This window comes from Pezoporus flaviventris, unplaced genomic scaffold (genome assembly GCF_033815535.1).
Source record: "Pezoporus flaviventris isolate CSIRO_AGI_PZ_B2104156 unplaced genomic scaffold, CSIRO_AGI_Pfla_v1 ptg000036l, whole genome shotgun sequence".
NCBI lineage: Eukaryota > Metazoa > Chordata > Aves > Psittaciformes > Psittacidae > Pezoporus > Pezoporus flaviventris.
This window is the reverse complement of record NW_026892584.1, coordinates 7,962,616-7,981,700: the sequence shown is the minus strand read 5'-3', so window position 1 is coordinate 7,981,700 and position 19,085 is coordinate 7,962,616. Positions and strand designations below refer to the sequence as shown.

Here is a 19,085-nt window from a genome sequence, read left to right as displayed (position 1 = left end):
CTTCTGAATCATATAATGTGCTCTATGTTTATGAATCTTGTGCTTATATAATATGCTCTGTGTTTATGGATCCTTCTGGTTTTGTGGTTGTGGTCAAATGCTTTAGAAATTTGTAGGAAGTGTGTTAAGATTTTGTTCCATAGTTGACAGAAATCCGCAGACTAGACCTGACATTCCTGTTGATAATTACTGATTTTACCTTAGCTCAGGTTGCACTGTGGTTTCCTTCAGCAGTCTCAGTCAGAGATTTAAATTCCATCAAGACCTGATCTTCATTCCTGCCAAAGAACTGGATCTGCTAAAATACAGTTTTCTTGATTGGATCCTGGGCTCAGGGCAAAAATATCTGAATGTTATTGTTTTGCCACTACCTGTCTATGTGATTTTGTAAAAGAGAAATAACTTCCCTGTGTCCTATTTTCCCAAGTGAAAAATCTGATTCATTATAAAGCAAAATATTTCTTTAAATGAAAATGGAAATGCCATATTAATACTGAACATTTAGTTCCATGTTCATTCATTTTAATTTATTAGAATCAGGGGCCAATTAGAATTTGGCCTTACAGTTTACCATTGGGCAACATGCACTTGCTTCTGAGCCCTGTTTTGATGTTTTCATTTGTTCTATTTCTCATCTGCTAGTTTTCTTGATTCTGTAAATTTTGTGTTTAGCACTTGCTAATCCTTCCTTTGATACTCATCTACCAGTGTATGCTAAGTATGAATCATAGTTCTAAGGATAGGTACTTGCCTGCTAGTTAAGATAAAAACAATTTTAAATAATGTGGTGGGATCTGTTTAACTACTTTCTCTGTATCTATGTGTTTATTTATCCTTGTATTAGACTATTACTTTTCAAAGTCTCCCAAAGGATAACCTTTGCTGTGAAACCTAAATGTCAAGTCAGTCATTAAGAGGTATCTTGGATTCCTCAGCACTGGATTGGCACCAGCCCATATTCTTAAATTCTTTGACATTCTTCAATTCACTGACATTCTTAAATTCACAGAGTAGTGTCTGTGTCCTCCTTAATGCCCATGTCTTCCCTTTCACTGCCTGCCTAAGTCTCTAATTTTTAAGTTCCTTTTTAACCTCCTTTGTTAAAGATTGTGTTTTTCTATATACCATGTCAGTGTTGGAGATTATATAGTTTTAAGCCTTATTTGTTTGATCATAGTATATTTGACCATGCTTCGGGTAGGCTGAATACAAGCCAGTTAGGAACTGCGAGCTGCATAATGATTGGTAATAGGGTGGTTCCAGTAGTAAGCCCCAGTTTAATCTTATAAATCCCATTTCAATATACATAGTTTTTGGTCTGAATCACAGAATGGTTTGGGTTGGAAGGGACCTTAAGATCATCTATTTCCACACACACACCACACCCCACCCCCCCACCTGATTTTGGACCTGAACCATAGTTTGGAGGAGCACAAGCTCACCTTTGCTTTTAAAATAACGTATTTCTATTCAGTAGTAAGCTTAAGAACCCAGTTCTGGAGCATTTCAGATGGTGGATTGCTGACCAACATACGAGGTCGATGAGTTGCTCAATATTTGCAGCAGTTAATATCAGTCTGTCTTTCCATATGTCCATAAAGTTAGCACTTGTCATTCATATTTGACTTGAGCTAGCCAAATTGCAAGGCATGTTGTAGTACAACATACCTAAGGGTGAGGAGAAACTGCCGCCTTGTCCAGGTCCAAATTTCTGTCAGAGTTCATTTTCTTCCTCCCTGGTGATAGAGCAGACATCATGACAAATGCCTGGGTTTTGCAAATCTATGAAGTAAAAACCAGATCAATTCTTTATTAAAGGAGCACCTCTACTATGTACTCAAAGCCTCAATATTCTCATATATGCCTGGTAGTAAGTTGCTTATATGAAAGGGTGACACAGTCCCTTCTTAACTCCAAAAGAGGTTGACTTCGAGCAGCTGAGGAGAGAGGTGAAAGGGAACCATATATTTGCAGGCAGATCAATCTTGGCAGGCTGCCAACACAATCCAAACCTGTGAGGTAACTTGCTTAACACCCTCCTATGCAGAGGTGTAAACAGCAGGTAGTATATGCGTGACAAAGTATTGCCCACTTTTGTGACAGTGCTTCATAAATACTGGAGGAAAGAATGCCTCTCCGAGCCAGTATTTGTCACGCATAAATATTTGTAATAGTTGCTATGGCAGTTGAGAGGGGAAAGATGAAAATCAGAAAACAGTGAAAGCTGTCTGAAAACAAAGAAGCATTTCCAGACAGAATGCAGTAAGCTCAAGTACTGGAATTTTTATTCCCCTGAATTCTTGTTATAAGAATTTGATTTAAAATAATCCCAGAAGTTTATCTTTATATTTTAAAAATAAAATAACTTAATATCTTGGTTAATTAGACCAGATGTTAAAAGGTGACCTTCATTAATTGTGGTTGCCATTTTTAACACCCATGAATCTATTTGACTGTGCCTGATACTTGAGTATCAGAATTACTTATTTTTTTCAGAATAACTCTTAACACTTAATTTTTTTCAGAATAACTCATAACAGATCAGGAATCTGGGATAAAGTATTTCAATTGTGTTGGATCAGACTCAGTGCCTCAGCCCCGGAGTTACTCAATGCCTGCACATGGGATAGGAATAAGGTGTTATGTTTTACAAGAACCATCCTGTCACTTTTCTGATAACAGCTACTTCACGAATCTCATTGTTGTCAGAATTCCCATAACATTTTGCAGGGGGATCTCCCACTTTGAGTACTGAAAAATATGAGCCGGAGGTATGTGGACTGATCTTCCCTTGGCACTGAAACTTTGTTCCCTCAAGACACAAATATTTATCACATAGTATGCTTCTCACTTTCAGAATAATGAATCTGGATTTCCTCCACGAGTGTTACCTTTTGATTTTCAACTGTCCTAGGTATTTTCTTTCCTAAGGCTGAATTTCTTAGTCACTGTTTTCATGCTGCAGTAACTGATTCCTATAGAATCATTCCTGTATTAAAAAAAAAATTCTAGTTAGAATTTCTGATGTTGTACAACCAACCACTGTTAACAATGCCCAGAGTTTTACACAGGGGCGACTACTGCACAGTTATGGTTAACTGCTTGTCACTATTTCCATTATATAGTAAAAGATTATTTTCAGGAATTTAGAACATTGCTGTAAAAAGTAACTGTGGGCTGCAGTTTTACACAGAAAATCTTTGCCCATGAGAAAATTATTGTCACAAATGCTGAAAGCATCAGTCAGTTTGCATAGCTATTTTTAAGTGGAGTGAGTGAAAAATCAAATATAGTAGTTTAAAACATATTTTCACACCCATGTACAGCCAGTGCAGGTGTAAAATACCCCATGGTCCTGATTTCTAGCTCTGAACATGTTTGTATAGCTCCAGTATCGCAAAAGAAGCTTGGGAACCTTGGGGCTTCCTAAAATAGCATAAAATTTCCAGGCACAACTGAATTTTCAGCTGTCAGAGACAGCCACCATTATATCATACTGCATGGCGAAGGGTGAAATCTTGCCCTTCTTCCTTACCTCCTTGAGCATGCAGAGTGGGGCAGAAATAAGAATACATTAACAAAAGAACATTATATATTCTAGCTAAGCCTGAGTAATTGATAGAGATTCAGAGAAATCCTCTTCTTTGTACAACTGTATGTTTTTCTAAGTCTATACTGCACACCATTTTCTCCTTCAGGAACCTCAGTATCTCAGCAACACAAAAAAATGATTAAGAGCATCTGCCTTTCTTCCACACAAATATGTTAAGTATCTAAGCAAGTTTAATCCAGAATTTAGTAACAAGAGGAAAATATTTTCTTAATTTGTACTTTGATTTAATTTTACAAAATCGGTGGTTCAAAATGTGTGTGGGGTAGACCTTACGGTATCTTCACAGTTTCTGCAAATATTAAATGATTATATTTTCAATTTGGCAGGGGTATTTTCACAGGAAGTGCAGTATTTCAAAGAAAGTAATTTGTAAATTTTTCACATAAGCCCCTATTTCATGGCAAATTCCCCATTTTTTATCCAAACCAGGCAAATGTGGCAAAATATTTGGACATGCCATTGCTCTGTAAAAACAACTTCCTGGCTTCATTTACAAGTCCCAAATGCACAACTGCAGCATATTTGAAAAATTAGCCTTAAGAGTTTTTCTTATCATTCATTATTACATATTACTTACTGCTATCATGCTGCTTTCCCTTCTCTCCATTCATGATATATTCTTTACTAATTATGTTGTTATTATTATTATATCAGCACCACATGTTAAAGGCAAGAAGAAATAGCATATCCTAGCCTTAGGTCCTTGCCATCTAATCCATTTAATTACTGATATGACAAGTGAGAATAGCAAATACTGGACTGATACAAAGAATGACAGTTGCATGTGCTAGGAGGTGACAAATTCAATAGCAGATTGAATGCAGGAAATGGGCTGCTTAAGCAGTGATTCCAACACACATTGAAACCTTTTGCAAAGTATTCTGCATTTCATTAGTATCACATAATTGGAGGGAGGTGGTTTTGTAAACTCTCTCCCATTGTTAAACATAGCTCCCTTTTATAAACCACACTGTACTTAAGCTTTCAAATTCATTGTTTTGATACATAGGAGCAAGAAAAGTTGTTCATTAACAGGGTTCAGCCACACCTTGAAAAATGCATCCATCAAATATGAAGTCAGGCTGCCTTTTTTCTCTGTGATAAATTCTTGTCTGTAATTTCTTTGTCCTAAAATGCTAAAATGAAACAAAACATTGACTGGAATATGAATGGATCAGGGACCATGGCCCTTGTTCAGGCAGTACTTTTTTTTTTTTTTTTTTAACAACTGTTAGAGATAGCCTTCAGTAATTAGAATTATCACTGTGGTTTAAATCAGTATCATGCTTTCGGGATTTTCTAAGTGACAATGTCATGGTAAGGGAAATTTGAAATTATGTGAACAACAGCTCTATATATTTATGTTAAATAGATTAATTCATTCCTCTTTTTATTGTTTTGACTTTGAATATAATTAATTTAGTAACAATAATTGCTTAGCTGTTAAAACAACAGTTTTTTGTGGAGGGGGGGACAAGCAACAACAAATAAAAGAAAAACAAAAAACCTCAAAAAAATTCAGTATTGATAGTTTTTGTTAGATACCTAGCAATAATTATTACTAATACTTCTCCTGGGACGGGCTGTTTTGTCCATGGGTTTCCTTTCTATAGGCCTCTACTTTCTTCATTTGAGTATGAAATGAAATATCAAAGGGAAACAACAATAGTGTTTGTGGGAATGTTAATGGCAGTTACACCTGATGACTAGCAATCCTTTAGTTTTTGTGTCATTAATTAGGCCTATAACTTCCAACTTAAATATTTTTCACATTTTTTCTATCAATAGTATCTATGACAGAATGGGGTTGTTAGCATTTAATTAAAAGTGGCACATGACTGAAAAATCTTATGACATTTACATACATCCCCAAATTTATAGTAGAGGCTGTTTCGTCATCCCGCTTTCCATCTAGATGTTTCATAGATCTTCACAGAATAACTTCTTATGCTGTTATGTTACAGCACAAGTGGGACTATGTAGGCCACTGAGGGCTTAAGTCAGGCCTTAAGAACTAATTAATTCAGGTAATATTTCATGTAATTTAAGAGGTGATTGTATTGTTTTAGCTCTATTCCATGACAAATTTACATGAGGCATGTAAATTTGCCAAAAAATCGGTCAAGAAATCTAAACTGTTTGTGTAAACCATCAAGAAATAGTTGCATTTAGCAGTTTTAATTAATTTAAATAATGTAGATTTGGGCATGGCTGGCTGTGGAGCATGGATGTGCTAATACCGTATTTGGAAAAATTGTTTCAGTATTTAATATGACCCAACTAACAATTAATCTTTAAACACTGGTGAATGAACAGCTACTACTGAGAGCAGTTGTCTTGGTTTCACACACAGAAAATATTTCACTATTAATTTTAGCTCTGGACTTTCAAACGGGGAAAGACATATATGCAGGTTGTGAGGATGGCTGTGAAAACTGGCGCTGTGCTTTAATTAAGAATTTTGCTTGCATACATAAAACAAATGTACTGAAAAAAAAAGTAAACCCACTGCCACCAAAACTGAAAAGAAGGCACTTTGGAAAATATATGCTGATATATAACTGGCTAGAATTTCCTTCATTTTGCAAAGCCACAAGCCACATGCATCAGCTCACCGCAAAGTCATTAGGTCTTTTAAAACTCAGATGAAAAACATTAACAAATACCACAAAAGGCTTTAGTATGGCCCCTTTGTTCATTCACATATGGCAGTTTATAACTCCTGCGCCACTTGGGTCGTGTGTTTGTTTAAGCTGCCTCCATCAGGCCAGCCCTGAAAGAACAAAAGACATCTTGAGCGATCCTAAGCAGGAAATGGGCTAATCTAAACATGGTTTGTGACACTATAAGTAGAATAGAAAGGGGAGGGATTGATTAGTCATTAATGTCCAATTGACTCCATATGGATGTTGCAATAATAAGGCCTTTTTCAGTGCAGTAGCAGAGTTATTGAATTAGAGGTTTATGTTTCCTCAGAGCTGACCTTAGGGAATTCCCTTTTGGTTCTTCTTGTTGATGTTTTAAAGAGAATGGAGTCTCTTAACAGGAGAAATAGAAACCTTATCATAACTGAGTGTTGTGTGGATTTAGCTAACTTCTGCTACAGTGTATTCCCACCTCTTAGTATTTATTCAGCACATTTCACCTTGCAGGTGAAATATTTTAAAGCTCATTTAAATATTCCAGTATTTAATGAATCACTCATGTCTTTCTCTCTTTCTTCCCCCTTTTCATTCATTGACATGCAGCCTATAAGAAATGTTTGGCCCTCAAATTCCAGCTGAATAATATTTATTTAGCATTTGGAATGAAAGCAGCTTGACAAACAAACACTTCCCTGCAGAACATTTATGCCACTGTGTGACTACAGGCATCCACATCCTGAAACTAGTTATGTTTCCAAGTAGGTATTAGTTTTGCCTAGTAATAACAATCCATGCCCGTAATGGCAACAGTTCATGAGATACCAATTTATCTTGCCTCTCTTGCTGATAATAAAGAATGAGAACGTCTTCTGAATGTGGACAGGGATGAAGAAGTAAGAGGCAAGCAAGGGACACAATCGATAAATGTTATATTAACACTACTGCAAGTCACTTAGATTACAGTGAATTATTCCTTTTTCTACAAAATTGAATTTAATAAATGAAAATAATATTTAAATTATTGTTCTTGTATTTTAAACTTTCCAGATGTTCTTTTGTCATTCTTTCCAGTTTCTATTTGATTTGAAATATTGCTATATCTTTCATAAAAGCTGCATTCGTCTGTCCACAACTTAGGAGCAGGATGGGGGACAGCCAAACCGGTTTTTCATGCTCCCTGTTTTTATGGCATTTCCATGTTTATAAGTAACCCATCTCTAGTATGAAAAGAATGACTTCTGTTTGCATGTTCATTAGATTCTGGTTTCTGCAACAGAAGCTGCTAGCTCTGCTACTTGTATTACCACAGACAGGACCATGTATTTTGGGGGTTGCAACCAGTCTTCTCCAAAGTAGACAAAATTGTCATCTCAGCTTAATGAATAACTCATTATAGGAGCTTTACTACTAACCAGTCACTTCTGCACTAGGAACTTGGTAAGACTGTCTTTATTTCCATATGTCCTATCTTGTTATATGCCTGTGGATAATGGTATCCATTTTATTCTCTGGTGTAGCCAAAGATTCATTATCTCGGGCGAGTCAAAGAAAATGTATCACTTCAAACATGAATCAGTGGCCATAGTGTAAAGAGTAATTAAAGTATAAAAGAGTGACTGATAAAAATATTTTTGATGTTACTTCTTTTATTTTATTTTCCTCATCTTTTTTCTCACCCCTTTTTTTGCTCCTTTTTATCACGTTACTATTTGCATTCTGTTAACATCTAAAGACCTAGTCTGAGGTTTGTTGTGGTAGACGATATATAAAATGGAAGGTAAAACCACATCTCATTAAAGACAGCATGATTAACCCTAATGTGGCAAAGACTTTAGGGAGCATGCTAAGAGATGGTGCCCGTCCTGAAATTCTTGTCATTATATAAAGTGAGACACTCAGATAAAGGCAGGAATAAATAATGTAAAAATTGTTACTGTATGTTTCTTAAGAATTCATTCATGTATAAATGTGGGGGGGGGGTTTATGTTTCCTGCCGATGATCAGATTCTTTTCTCTACCTAAAGAACAGGGATTCTTCATTCCCCTCACTGTCATTAGAGAACAGTCTCTTTTGGAACAAAATTGCTGTTTGAAATTACTTTAAGGAAGCTGTAACATTTCCAGATGCATTCTGTGGTGTTCTCTGACCCAGTACTGTCCTTGGAGTCTAGTCTGGAATCCAGCTTTCAGGGAGGAGTTGTCTGCCATATATCCACAAAAAGTGATCATTCTTCACTAATCTGCTTTTAGTTTTAAATCATCAAAGTCATGACAGGTTGGGCAAATGCAAAGTAACTAGGAAGTGAGTCAGTCTACACCCTCAGAAGCTTAAAGCGTCACTTTGAGAACAGCCCCAGCCTTTAGGCTGAAGTACAGACTTTGCCAACTAAGCCATTAGGGCAGCCAAACTGTACTGCTTTTGCAATAATCTTAAATTCTGACCAAGCTCTTAATTCTGAAAATCAAAAACTCCTCCTGCAATTGCAGTATGAGCATTAACTAGCTGATAGCGCATCAGTTGCCACAGAGACAATTACCAACTTTCTCCTCCCTTCTCACCTTTCATTAGTAATACATTTTTATTTTGTCTAATATTTGAGGTTTATTTTGTATTAGACTTTCCTGAAAATATTTTTGTAAAGAAGTAAATCACCTACCTCTTTGCAGTTGTATGTATATGTTTTCTTTAAAAATTTCAGGGGACTCTTTCCACCTTTCTCAGTACTATAATTATCACAATAAGAAAAAATACATACTTTGTAAAACTTGTTGAAATTGTTTATAGAGCACACAATACTGTCTAAATATCTAACTGACAGGGTGAAGTGCCTAAGAACAACCAGTTTGAAAGCTTGTTCTTATGTGTTTCAACTTGTGAAAACACTAAGGATATGTGCTTTTTGTATCATTAGTGCCTCATTTCTAAGCTAAAAAGGTACTGAGACTTCCTGGCTCCCCACACAGAATCACACACTAAGAGCAGTATTTTCTTGTAATGTTTTATATACTGAATATAATTCTGTAGTTCTGAAATAATTAGAAGAACATGGAGGTTATATTACTTTAGTTATTTGCAGAAATTCATTTTGCAGATGCTTTTGTGATGGCCTATGGGTCAAATTGCAAATATTCCCCTAGAGATCAAGCACAAAGAACATCAACTCTCTGGCTGCTTTTTCAAGTCCTTCAAGTATGGACTTGTTTAAAGCAGATGCAGCCAGAGCTTCTTGGCCTTCCTAGGGTTGTTGTAATTTATTACCCCAAGTAAGAATTGTTTCTAACATAACCTTTATCTGAAAACAGATCATGTATGCTGCTTTTTTTTCATTCTATCTCAATTATATCAAAAAAAAACCACAACAAACCAACAAACCAAAACCTATAATCTTTAATCTTGATACTTGTAAAGGTACTCTTTGCCTGCTCTAAGATTAAAAGGTTAGGTCAAAATTGTGTTAGAAGCGGCTAAAGACAAACTCCTTAGCCACAGTGAATAAGTACCTTTGGGAAAGTAAAGATGGAAATCATCGTATGGATTCAAATATGTTTTCTTTTCTTTGCTGTGAGTAGCTGTACAAGAAATGACAACTTTTTGCATCAATAATATTTTTTTTCAATTTGTCACCAACTTCCTAATACTAGTTACAGTTTTTATAGTATTGTTTTAAAAGGTGGAACAACCGTTACGTGATATATTTGATTTTTTTTCAAATTGTATAACTGTTTGTCTCAGTAAATGTTTCAGTGTTGACTTACTATGTTTGTAACTTAATATAGTTTCACAATAAATATATCCTCTCTCAAAAGATGGTATCTTTGATATGCATTTTGCAAGCCTTCTGCCACCAAAGGGCAGAGCCTCATGAGCCATACACACCCCTAAACCGGTTGTACATGCAGGTCGCTCAGCAAAACTACTGTTCCTTTTTGCAATAAAAAGCTGACTGCAGCTGCATGTTGAACACCTGTAGCATGGTACTTAGAACAGTATTAAAATAGTTCTGCATCTCACATTTGCCACAAACCTGTCTTCTTTTATGTGCACACATGTTAGTATACAAATTGCCAAATTGGTGTCAGTTGTAAAGTAATGGCATTGGAGGCATCATAAATTACCACGGTGATCCTCAGGAAAAGACAGTGCCGTATATGAATGTTTTGCTCTCAGGGTAACGTACGTCTTCGTCTGGCCCAGTAGTCAGCATATTGCCCTGTGTTGATGGATACAGTCAGCTTGAAACTACCATACATTTCAATGCACAATAAACATGGCTGTCAACACCATATAAAGCAAAATCAATTTATCCTGTATGGTCAGTGCATTTTAAATGAAATTAATGTACTGTGGACCTGGTGGCAAAAAGGTAGTGTATTAGTTATGCATCCTCTGTTTTAGGGCTTTTTTCATGTAAATGTGTTTCCCATATAGATTTTTTTTCAGTGGTGTACCTGACATAAAGTGTTTTTCCACTAAATTAAGAAACTTAGGTTTTGCACAGTCAAAAACTTGTGACTTTTTATTTTTTACTATAACTAATCTTATATTATTTGGCAAATAAATCTATGTCAAGAGCTGTAATACTTTATGAAAAAAGGAGGCCTATTGCGGTGCTAGCTTGTCGTCAAGTACTTTGCTTTTCCAAGGTATTGAATTATACGAACACTTTGATGAGGCCTAAGACTAAGTAAGTCACTCTCCCACTGTAAAGACTTTTTGCCTTACTTTTACAGCTAAGGTATAACCCTAAATATAAATGTTATCATCACAATTACAAATATTTTTCTGGTGAAAGCACGCCTTATCTAGGCTTGGTATTAGAGATATTAAAAGAAAGAGATAACTAGACAACTGCATTAACTAGTTCTACATCCCCTACTCAGTTCTGTGAACTCTAAACCCACGAAGCTTTGCTGTTTGTGGTCAAGAAGCAGGAGTGGATGCATTCAAAAAAATCAATTAAAGTTAGCATGTACATGTTGAATTGGTAGTGTGTAAAGACAGGACACCAAGCCATATTAAAGCACAGCAGGCATGAAGAAGCTGGAGTGCTTGTCTCCTATTCCAGAAGCTCCAGGATGCTGTTCATGCACCTGTTGAAGGCAGATGGTTACATATATGTGATTGAATGCTCCAAGACATGTCTAAAACTCAACTAAAGAAGATGTGACTTTAAAATGTTCAGCTCCAAATATAACCAGATCTATATAATTAGCAGCATGTACCTGGTGTTGTATGTAATTTTTGCAATATTTGGCATGTGCTTCACTGCTGAAGCAACGAAGTTGTGAATTACTTGTGTGAACAAGTATACATCAGTTTGGATTCTCGAGTGTAACTTTTATGTGAATTTCATTGAGCATTCAGAACATGTGTGTTATGTTAAAGTGCCAAACAGAAACTTTTTCAAATCTCCATGCCTTACCTGGAGAAATACCGGTGCAATTTGTTTCTTCACTCAGATTTTTATGCCTTCAGCTGGGTGAGCCTGATCAGTTACATTGAAATCACTGGACAGCCTTCCTCTCTTATAGATCTGGCAACAAAAAGAGAGAGAAAGAGAATGAGGCTAAAATAAACACAGCACTGAAAGCGCTTGCATAATCCACGTAATAATGTTTTGCATCCATCTTGTTTCTTCCTGCCCTGACATTACAGGAAGTAAAGCAATGAATGGCTCTGCAGCTAAACTACAGCAGTATTATTGTTGGCCAACAGGAGGTGCCACTGTGGCTGAAGCTCGAGTCTACCGGGATTCACGGGGCCGAGCCAGTAGCGAACCGCATATCAAACGACCAATGAATGCTTTCATGGTTTGGGCAAAGGATGAGCGTCGAAAAATTCTTCAAGCCTTCCCTGACATGCACAACTCCAACATTAGCAAAATCCTAGGTAAGTGCAAGACAATGAACAAATCGTGATCGTGACTTAACCAAAAATAAGGGAAGCAAAGAAGGCTCTGCTATAGTAGTGGCAATTTTTGGAGCTGTGGAAAGATGAGATTATTTATATTGGTGACACAGGCTAGTTTCTTCCACCTTGGATACGCAGCTTCTCTCATTTTAGGACATATTTTGTCTGGGAGATGTTAACTGAAATTAGAATTACTGAAACTTATACAAATGAAATTTCATGGGTTATTTTCATTTTCATTCCCTTTTCCCTTTCTGCTCCTTCCCCAATGCTCTTTATTTTCGCCAGCAGAGTCATGACATGCTTTAAAGACTTAGCAGCATTCAAAAAGAATGTTTCGTGAAATCTGTTGCAAAAGCATGTACTGATAAAAGGTCTAATTATAAGATCTCATTAGAAATCACCTGAACTACTTGCTAGAGTAAATACTGAGAAAAAAAATAAAGTACAAAATCAGAATCAAAGGTTTATGTCAGACAGTGCAGTGTCAAAGAAACCTGGCACAGTTCAAAAGACATGTACATGTATACCTTCTTACATGCAAAATGATGTTTGATTCAAAATGTTGCCATGTTCAAAAAGCTAAGGAAGCACTAGTATATAATTAAAATACTGCTTAGTTAAAAGACACCATAGTTAATATTTAATTTGTGTAAATTAGGATGATCAGGGAATATACCATGGATTATATTTTGCCACTGTACAAATAAATTGGCTCATTTTTTAGAAACTTTGATTTGCTTTTAGACCCCTCCAGAGAATTAGAAACATACTACGTGAGAATGAGTGGTGAAATGTTAAAACCTATATTTGCTTTCTGAGTCTTTGAAGTAAAAGACAGATTCCAAATGTAACTCGTAATAAATAAAAGTAAAAATCAAGTTTCCTCTGTAATCATTTTATTGTAAACTTCGAGTTTAAATACATTCTTTCCAAAGTTTGTTGCTTATTAGTTCAATTAGAGGCAAGAATACATGGAAGTAAATGTTACTTTGTCCTAAAACTCCCAAAATCTTACTTGGTACTTCTCATATTTTTGCCTACCATATAAGTAAGTTATATGAATAGCCTTTCAGTTTTGTATAAAACCTGCACTGTTTCAGTGTTGGCAGCTGTAGTGAATCTATATTATTTGTGTGCATTCTGTGAAAAAACTATTAGGAGCATAGTAACTGTATTCATTAAAATGTAAACTTCCAGCATAAATATTTCAGAAGTGCCAGCAATTGAGTGTTTGTTAACCATGGAATTAACCTGTCAGTATCTGCTCTGCCACAAATAAGTCTATGTCCATATAATGTCTGTGCAGCTTTTCCAGGACAATGAGAAAAGAGACTGAAATATTAGAACTGACAGAGAGTATTGCTGGCTACAGATAATATTTATACAACTTTTCCATTTGTTGATGTATGAAAAATCTTGGTAAAAGAATAGCTTCCACCCATGTTTACCACAGCTGTAATTGTTTTATTCATCTAAAAGACACCAATAAGCTATTTTCTGCATTTCTTATCCCTTGGAAAAAAAAGATTAAAAAAAAAAATATCCCTTCTCTATTCAAGTGTTTAGATAGCTCCTTATAAACAGTACAAGAAATCTGAATACTTTTTCCTCTTCCTGTGTACACTGTTTTTTAACTTTTTAATTGGTGCAGCTTTCAATGAGATTTTATAGTACCTGAAGATAATATGCAAATTGGATTTAAAATATAGTAAGGTGCCAATAATATGCTATCATATAACCCCAGCTGGCAACAAAGCACCACACAGCCACTCACTTCTCTCCTGGTGGAATGGGAAGAGTACTGGTAAAAGTGAGAGAACTCCTGGGTTGAGGTAAAGACAGTTTAATTGGTAAAAGAAAAGCTGCATGCACAAGCAAAGCAAACTAAGAAATTAATTCTCTGCTTCCCATAGGCAGGCAGGTGTCCAGCCATCTCCAGGAAAGCAGGGTTCCATCACATGGAACAGTTACTTGTGAAGACAAATGCCATCACTCTGAACATCCCCTCCCTTTCTTCTTCCTCCCCCAGCTTTATATGCTGAATGTGATGCCACAGGGTATGGCATATCCTCTTGGTCAGTTAGGGTCAGTTATCCTGGCTGTGTCCCCTCCCAGCTCCTTGTGCACCCCCAGCCTCCTCACTGGTGGGGTGGGGTGAGGAGCAGAAAAGGGCTTGGCTTTGCATAACCACTGCTCAGCAAGAAGGAAAATATGCCTGTGCTATCAACACTGTTTTCAGCACAAATTCAAAACAAAGCCCATACTAGCTACTATGAAGAAAAGTAACTTTATCATAGGCAAAACCAGCACATTTGCCAAGCTTATATTGTAAGATTAGTAAATTTAAGACATGCAGACAGCAAACAATTTTTCATAATTTTGTTGAATTTTGATATTTTTTTCTTGCTACATAGCAAGGTATTAATATCTGTTAGTAGGAGTCTATAAACCAAATCCCCATAAAACTATCAAAGAAGCATGTATCCCCAGGCAATGTGTTAAGCTTTTAACAGCAAAAGTATAGTTGTAGACCTTATTTAACCATAATACTGTGTGTGGTATTACAAAGATATGGAATTATTCACAGATTAATGCTCATATTGTAAAAAAATTAATAGCCTGTTTTTCAGCACGAGGCTGGTATATTCAGAAGTAACGATTTTAAGTGCACCTATTTAATAGAGATTCACATATGTTTGATCTGTAGCAATATCTGAAAGTCAAGGTTCTTTTAACGTGTCTCAGATTTTGCATCCCAATGTATGTGCTATCTGATATAAATTCAAATTGGTTTATTTAATTAACTTATTTAAAATTTGTTTATTATGAGGAAAAGGCATGTTGAAATACGTATTTGTAAAGCACTCGATAATGTTTTGTGTTAACAGGATCTCGCTGGAAGTCCATGTCAAATCAAGAGAAACAACCTTACTACGAAGAGCAGGCACGGCTAAGTAAAATCCACCTAGAAAAGTATCCTAATTACAAATACAAACCTCGACCAAAACGTACCTGCATTGTTGATGGAAAGAAATTGCGTATTGGTGAATACAAACAACTGATGAGGTCTCGAAGACAGGAGATGAGGCAGTTTTTTACCGTAGGGTGAGTACTATTGTAATTGTTTTCAGAGAGAGAACATACCATTTGAAAACAAATAGACTTATCTGTTTAAGTCACTGACTAATGTAATTTAGAAGGTAAGTATTTGAACCTGCGAAACCTTATTAAAAACATAAGATATATCACAGAATTTGGAGCTATCAGCTTGCCACTAAATGCTGATTATGAGACTGATTATGGAATTCTTTGAAGTCAAAAGAAATTGTGTCCCATTAGCCTGAAAGGTTTGAACCATGTCTTTTGTGAGTTATTAGAAAGCTAATCCGTTCTGGGTTAGTAATGACTCTAGGATAATTCCCTAAATTAAGACAAGAAGAAAGAGAAAAACACGAACGACTATTCCCACATAGAATAAGGAGTCAGGAGATGCAGGAAAGAGAAAAGGGACAGGAGTAGTAGCAGTCACATCAGGAACACACATGGATGAATGATATCATAGCATGAGGCAATTAGGAATTTTGTTATATATTAAACTGTGGAAAAATAGATTTTAAAAATAAATGTTTTAAGAAGTGTCTTTCAAGTAATGCATAGATAGAGGGGTTAGATTTGCAACTTGGAATACATGGCTCAAAAAGGTCCTGGCACAGTTTTAAAAACTGTATGATTTTTAGCAGCATTTCTTCTAGTCTTCAGCAGAGAAAGCAGCACAATGAAAGATCTACAGGCTAAAGATAACAGAAGTCCCGTGAAACAACTGCACCATAACTGATTTCTGTCTCCTGGTTTTTTATGAATTAATCTGTGATTCTCAGTGTTCTAACACAATGTTTCTGGTGGTTTGCAAAGAGTCTAAAAGCTATCTTCAGCGCCAGGCTTTCCAAATTCACAATGTTCTGCTTATTTCTTTAATCACAATAGTCTCCTTTTGTTGAGTGCTTCACTACCAGATAATTGACCTTGACGTCGATTATGTGCCCTCATTTTTGGCTTCGGATGCAGAACTCCTGTTGCAGTCAATTATTTTGTGGTACAGCCTGTAATAATGTGGGCTTTTTCTTCAATCAGTAAATAGAAGTGTTTCTGGTATCTTGAAATAGCCTTGCATTCTATAGTTTTGACATTGTTTTTTATGCTTCACTCTAAGCAAAATTGTTCACTAATAGGCTCCATTAAAAATGTGCATAGAACTCTAAATGGAAATCTGAATTTATATAAGCCATCACAAATGATATTCATATTGAAGGAATGAAACTCTATCTTATGTCTTTCAAAGCAGATTGACAGACCAAATCGTATCTAGATAGCAAATGCAAAAGAAATGCCAAAACAGCAGTCTGGACAATTTGAGAATTGTTTGCTAATTGAAAACAGTATTAAGCAGTAGCATTTTACACTTTGGAAGTAGTGGCTAAATATGGAGGTGAATATGGAAAAAAGATTCAAGAAACTCCTAAAAGTGCCTACTTAAAGAGTGATATTGTGAATTAAAAAAAAAAAGAAGAAAAAGAAAAGAATGAAAACTATTCAAAATTTAACTGCTGGTGCAACCTAAATGTAGCATCTTTCTCATATATCAAACAGTATGATCAGAAAGACCACAAGAATTTCATTGTTTTCTTAAAAGGACTGGTTCTAATTCATATTTATGTTAAGTCCTCTCTACCATGCTCTATCCATGTAGAAGAAGTTTTAAAGTAAAGAGTAAACTGACTCTGTACACTTAGTTATGCAAAAAAAAAAGGAGGAGTATGAAGTCTAATGGATACATTCAGTGAAGGTGAAATGAGATCCGTGTTGCAGTTCAGTAAGAATACAGGTTTTGATAATGAGGAAACACAGGCTATGATTTAGGAAAATATTTTCATGCTTTTCTGTGATTTCCCACTGTTGCCCCAAATTCCCTTTACCCTCAAGAAAAAAAAAAAAAAAAACAAAATTCTTGGAAGAAACCAAGCAAAAAAGGTGAAAAAAAAACAGAAAAAAAACAGACTAGAGTAGGGTTGGGGGTTTTTTGTTTGTTTTTTTTGGGGGAGGGGAGGGGGTTGTGGGTTTTTTTGTCTGTTTTGTTTCGTTTTTAACAGAAACATAAAACATGGCGTAATTTATTTCATCACAATAGTTTACTGAGTAATAAAAAGCAACATTTCATCCTAATCACATTATAATTAAGTGAAATATGATAATTGAGCCTGTCAACTTCTCAAGCTTACTCTTCCTTGTGTTTAAGGTAAATATCACATAAGGCATCGGCTGGAACAGTTTTCCTAGCTGACCTTCTACACCCATCGTTTTTCCACTGTTTTAATGGAACAAGCAGCATAAGCCATTCTTCAGACTTGAGAGTTGAGGTGCAGTTTCATTTTCACAATGAAATAGGAGACAAATGTGGGTTTTAGGATTGAATATACACTATGCAGTAAATATTTCATTGTAAGACAGAGAACAAAAGTCCAAAATAGACTCAAACGAGTCTAGTGCCAATTGCTTCGTACTGCTTGAAGTCCTGCTGGTTTTCTCTCTCCCTTTTTTTTTTTTTAAAGAACGTACTGATTATGTTGGGAACAGGTATGCCAAAACAGAAAAACGAAAATAAAACAACCATAAAACCATCACAGAATAAAAACATAAATAGGAGATGTGTGAAGAGAAAGGTAAACCTTCAAAACAAGTAGCTAGAGGAAAATATAAATAGCAGGAATTATGTTCTTTCTTATTTGTGTTTGATGTTTTCTTTTACTAACTGTAAATCTATGGCTTAAGCAGCCCAATAAAGGCTAGTTCCAGTCAGATCCCCATGGGTGAGCCATTGGCTAGCAAAGAATAATTCTGCAATGTGTACAACTAGAACACCACCGGGTACCCTCCCACCTCCCAAACACAGAAAGTGTTGTACACTGCTTGAACTTTCAAGATGCAAAAAATGCTCATACTGCTTACTTCAGTGAGATTCATTCATGATAAACATTAGTAAGATGCACAGAGGTTGTTTAAAGAATCTCAATATACAAGCTAGCCAGGCTTTAAAATAAAATAAAGAAATAAGGTAAAAAATGGCCAAGTTCTGTTCTGATTTTTAAAGAAAAGCTTCCAAAGAATTGAATGATTGAAGATTTCTTGAAATTAACCAGAGAGGAAATTAATATTCTGAAATAAATGTCATGTGATAGACCAGCTTAAAAATCTAGGAACTGGCAAATATTTTAAAGAACAGTGTTTGAACTTAAACTGTGTGTAGACTTTCTATTGCATCCCTACATGAATGGATATTGTTCCAAATGAGGCAGATAATATACAGACATAATTCACATTTAATGCAGAGTATATTAAAAAATTACTGGTTTTAATCTAGTGGAAGCTGAATCTGAAGCCAGCTATGTCTTTAAAGTAATTGAGTTATTTTTAACAATAAAATTAGTAATGGAAAGTTGTGAATGATAACTTCAGTGTAAATTAATCCCTGAACAGACTTCAAGTGATTTACAATTTATCTTCAATAGTACTTCTTTTATAATGAATAAATGCAAACTAACAGATGGATCATATATAAATCATAAATTCAGACATTTTTAGTTAAGACTCTGTCTTTTGTTGCTTTGTCTTACAAAAATAATTCAATTCTCAGTCAGTTTTACAATCCAATACACTCTAAATACAAGTATATGATATATACATCTCTCTGAAGAATTATGTAAGCAGTAACTCTTTGTGTGTGTTTTACCAGTGTAAGATGTTTAGAATAAAGCCTTTACAGTGTTTATAACTACTGTACACACATAGTCTGAATGTTGCTAGACTACGGTTTTGAATAAGGTTGTAATATTATACTCCTGTAGCTTGAACTTAAAGT

General features: G+C 35.5%; 1 protein-coding gene across 15 annotated transcripts in view; it reads left to right on the top strand.

The window, feature by feature from the left end:
* Positions 1–19,085, top strand: part of SOX6 (SRY-box transcription factor 6) — a 374,009-nt gene that overhangs the window by 347,066 nt on the left and 7,858 nt on the right. For 13 of the 15 annotated variants that reach the window (XM_061464268.1, XM_061464265.1, XM_061464263.1 and 10 more), the window contains 2 exons: positions 11,915–12,148; positions 15,061–15,277. In XM_061464268.1, the coding sequence (XP_061320252.1) occupies positions 11,915–12,148; positions 15,061–15,277 (451 nt within the window). The remainder of the gene's footprint in view (positions 1–11,914; positions 12,149–15,060; positions 15,278–19,085) is intronic. The other 2 variants (XM_061464272.1, XM_061464273.1) reach the window with 1 other exon arrangement.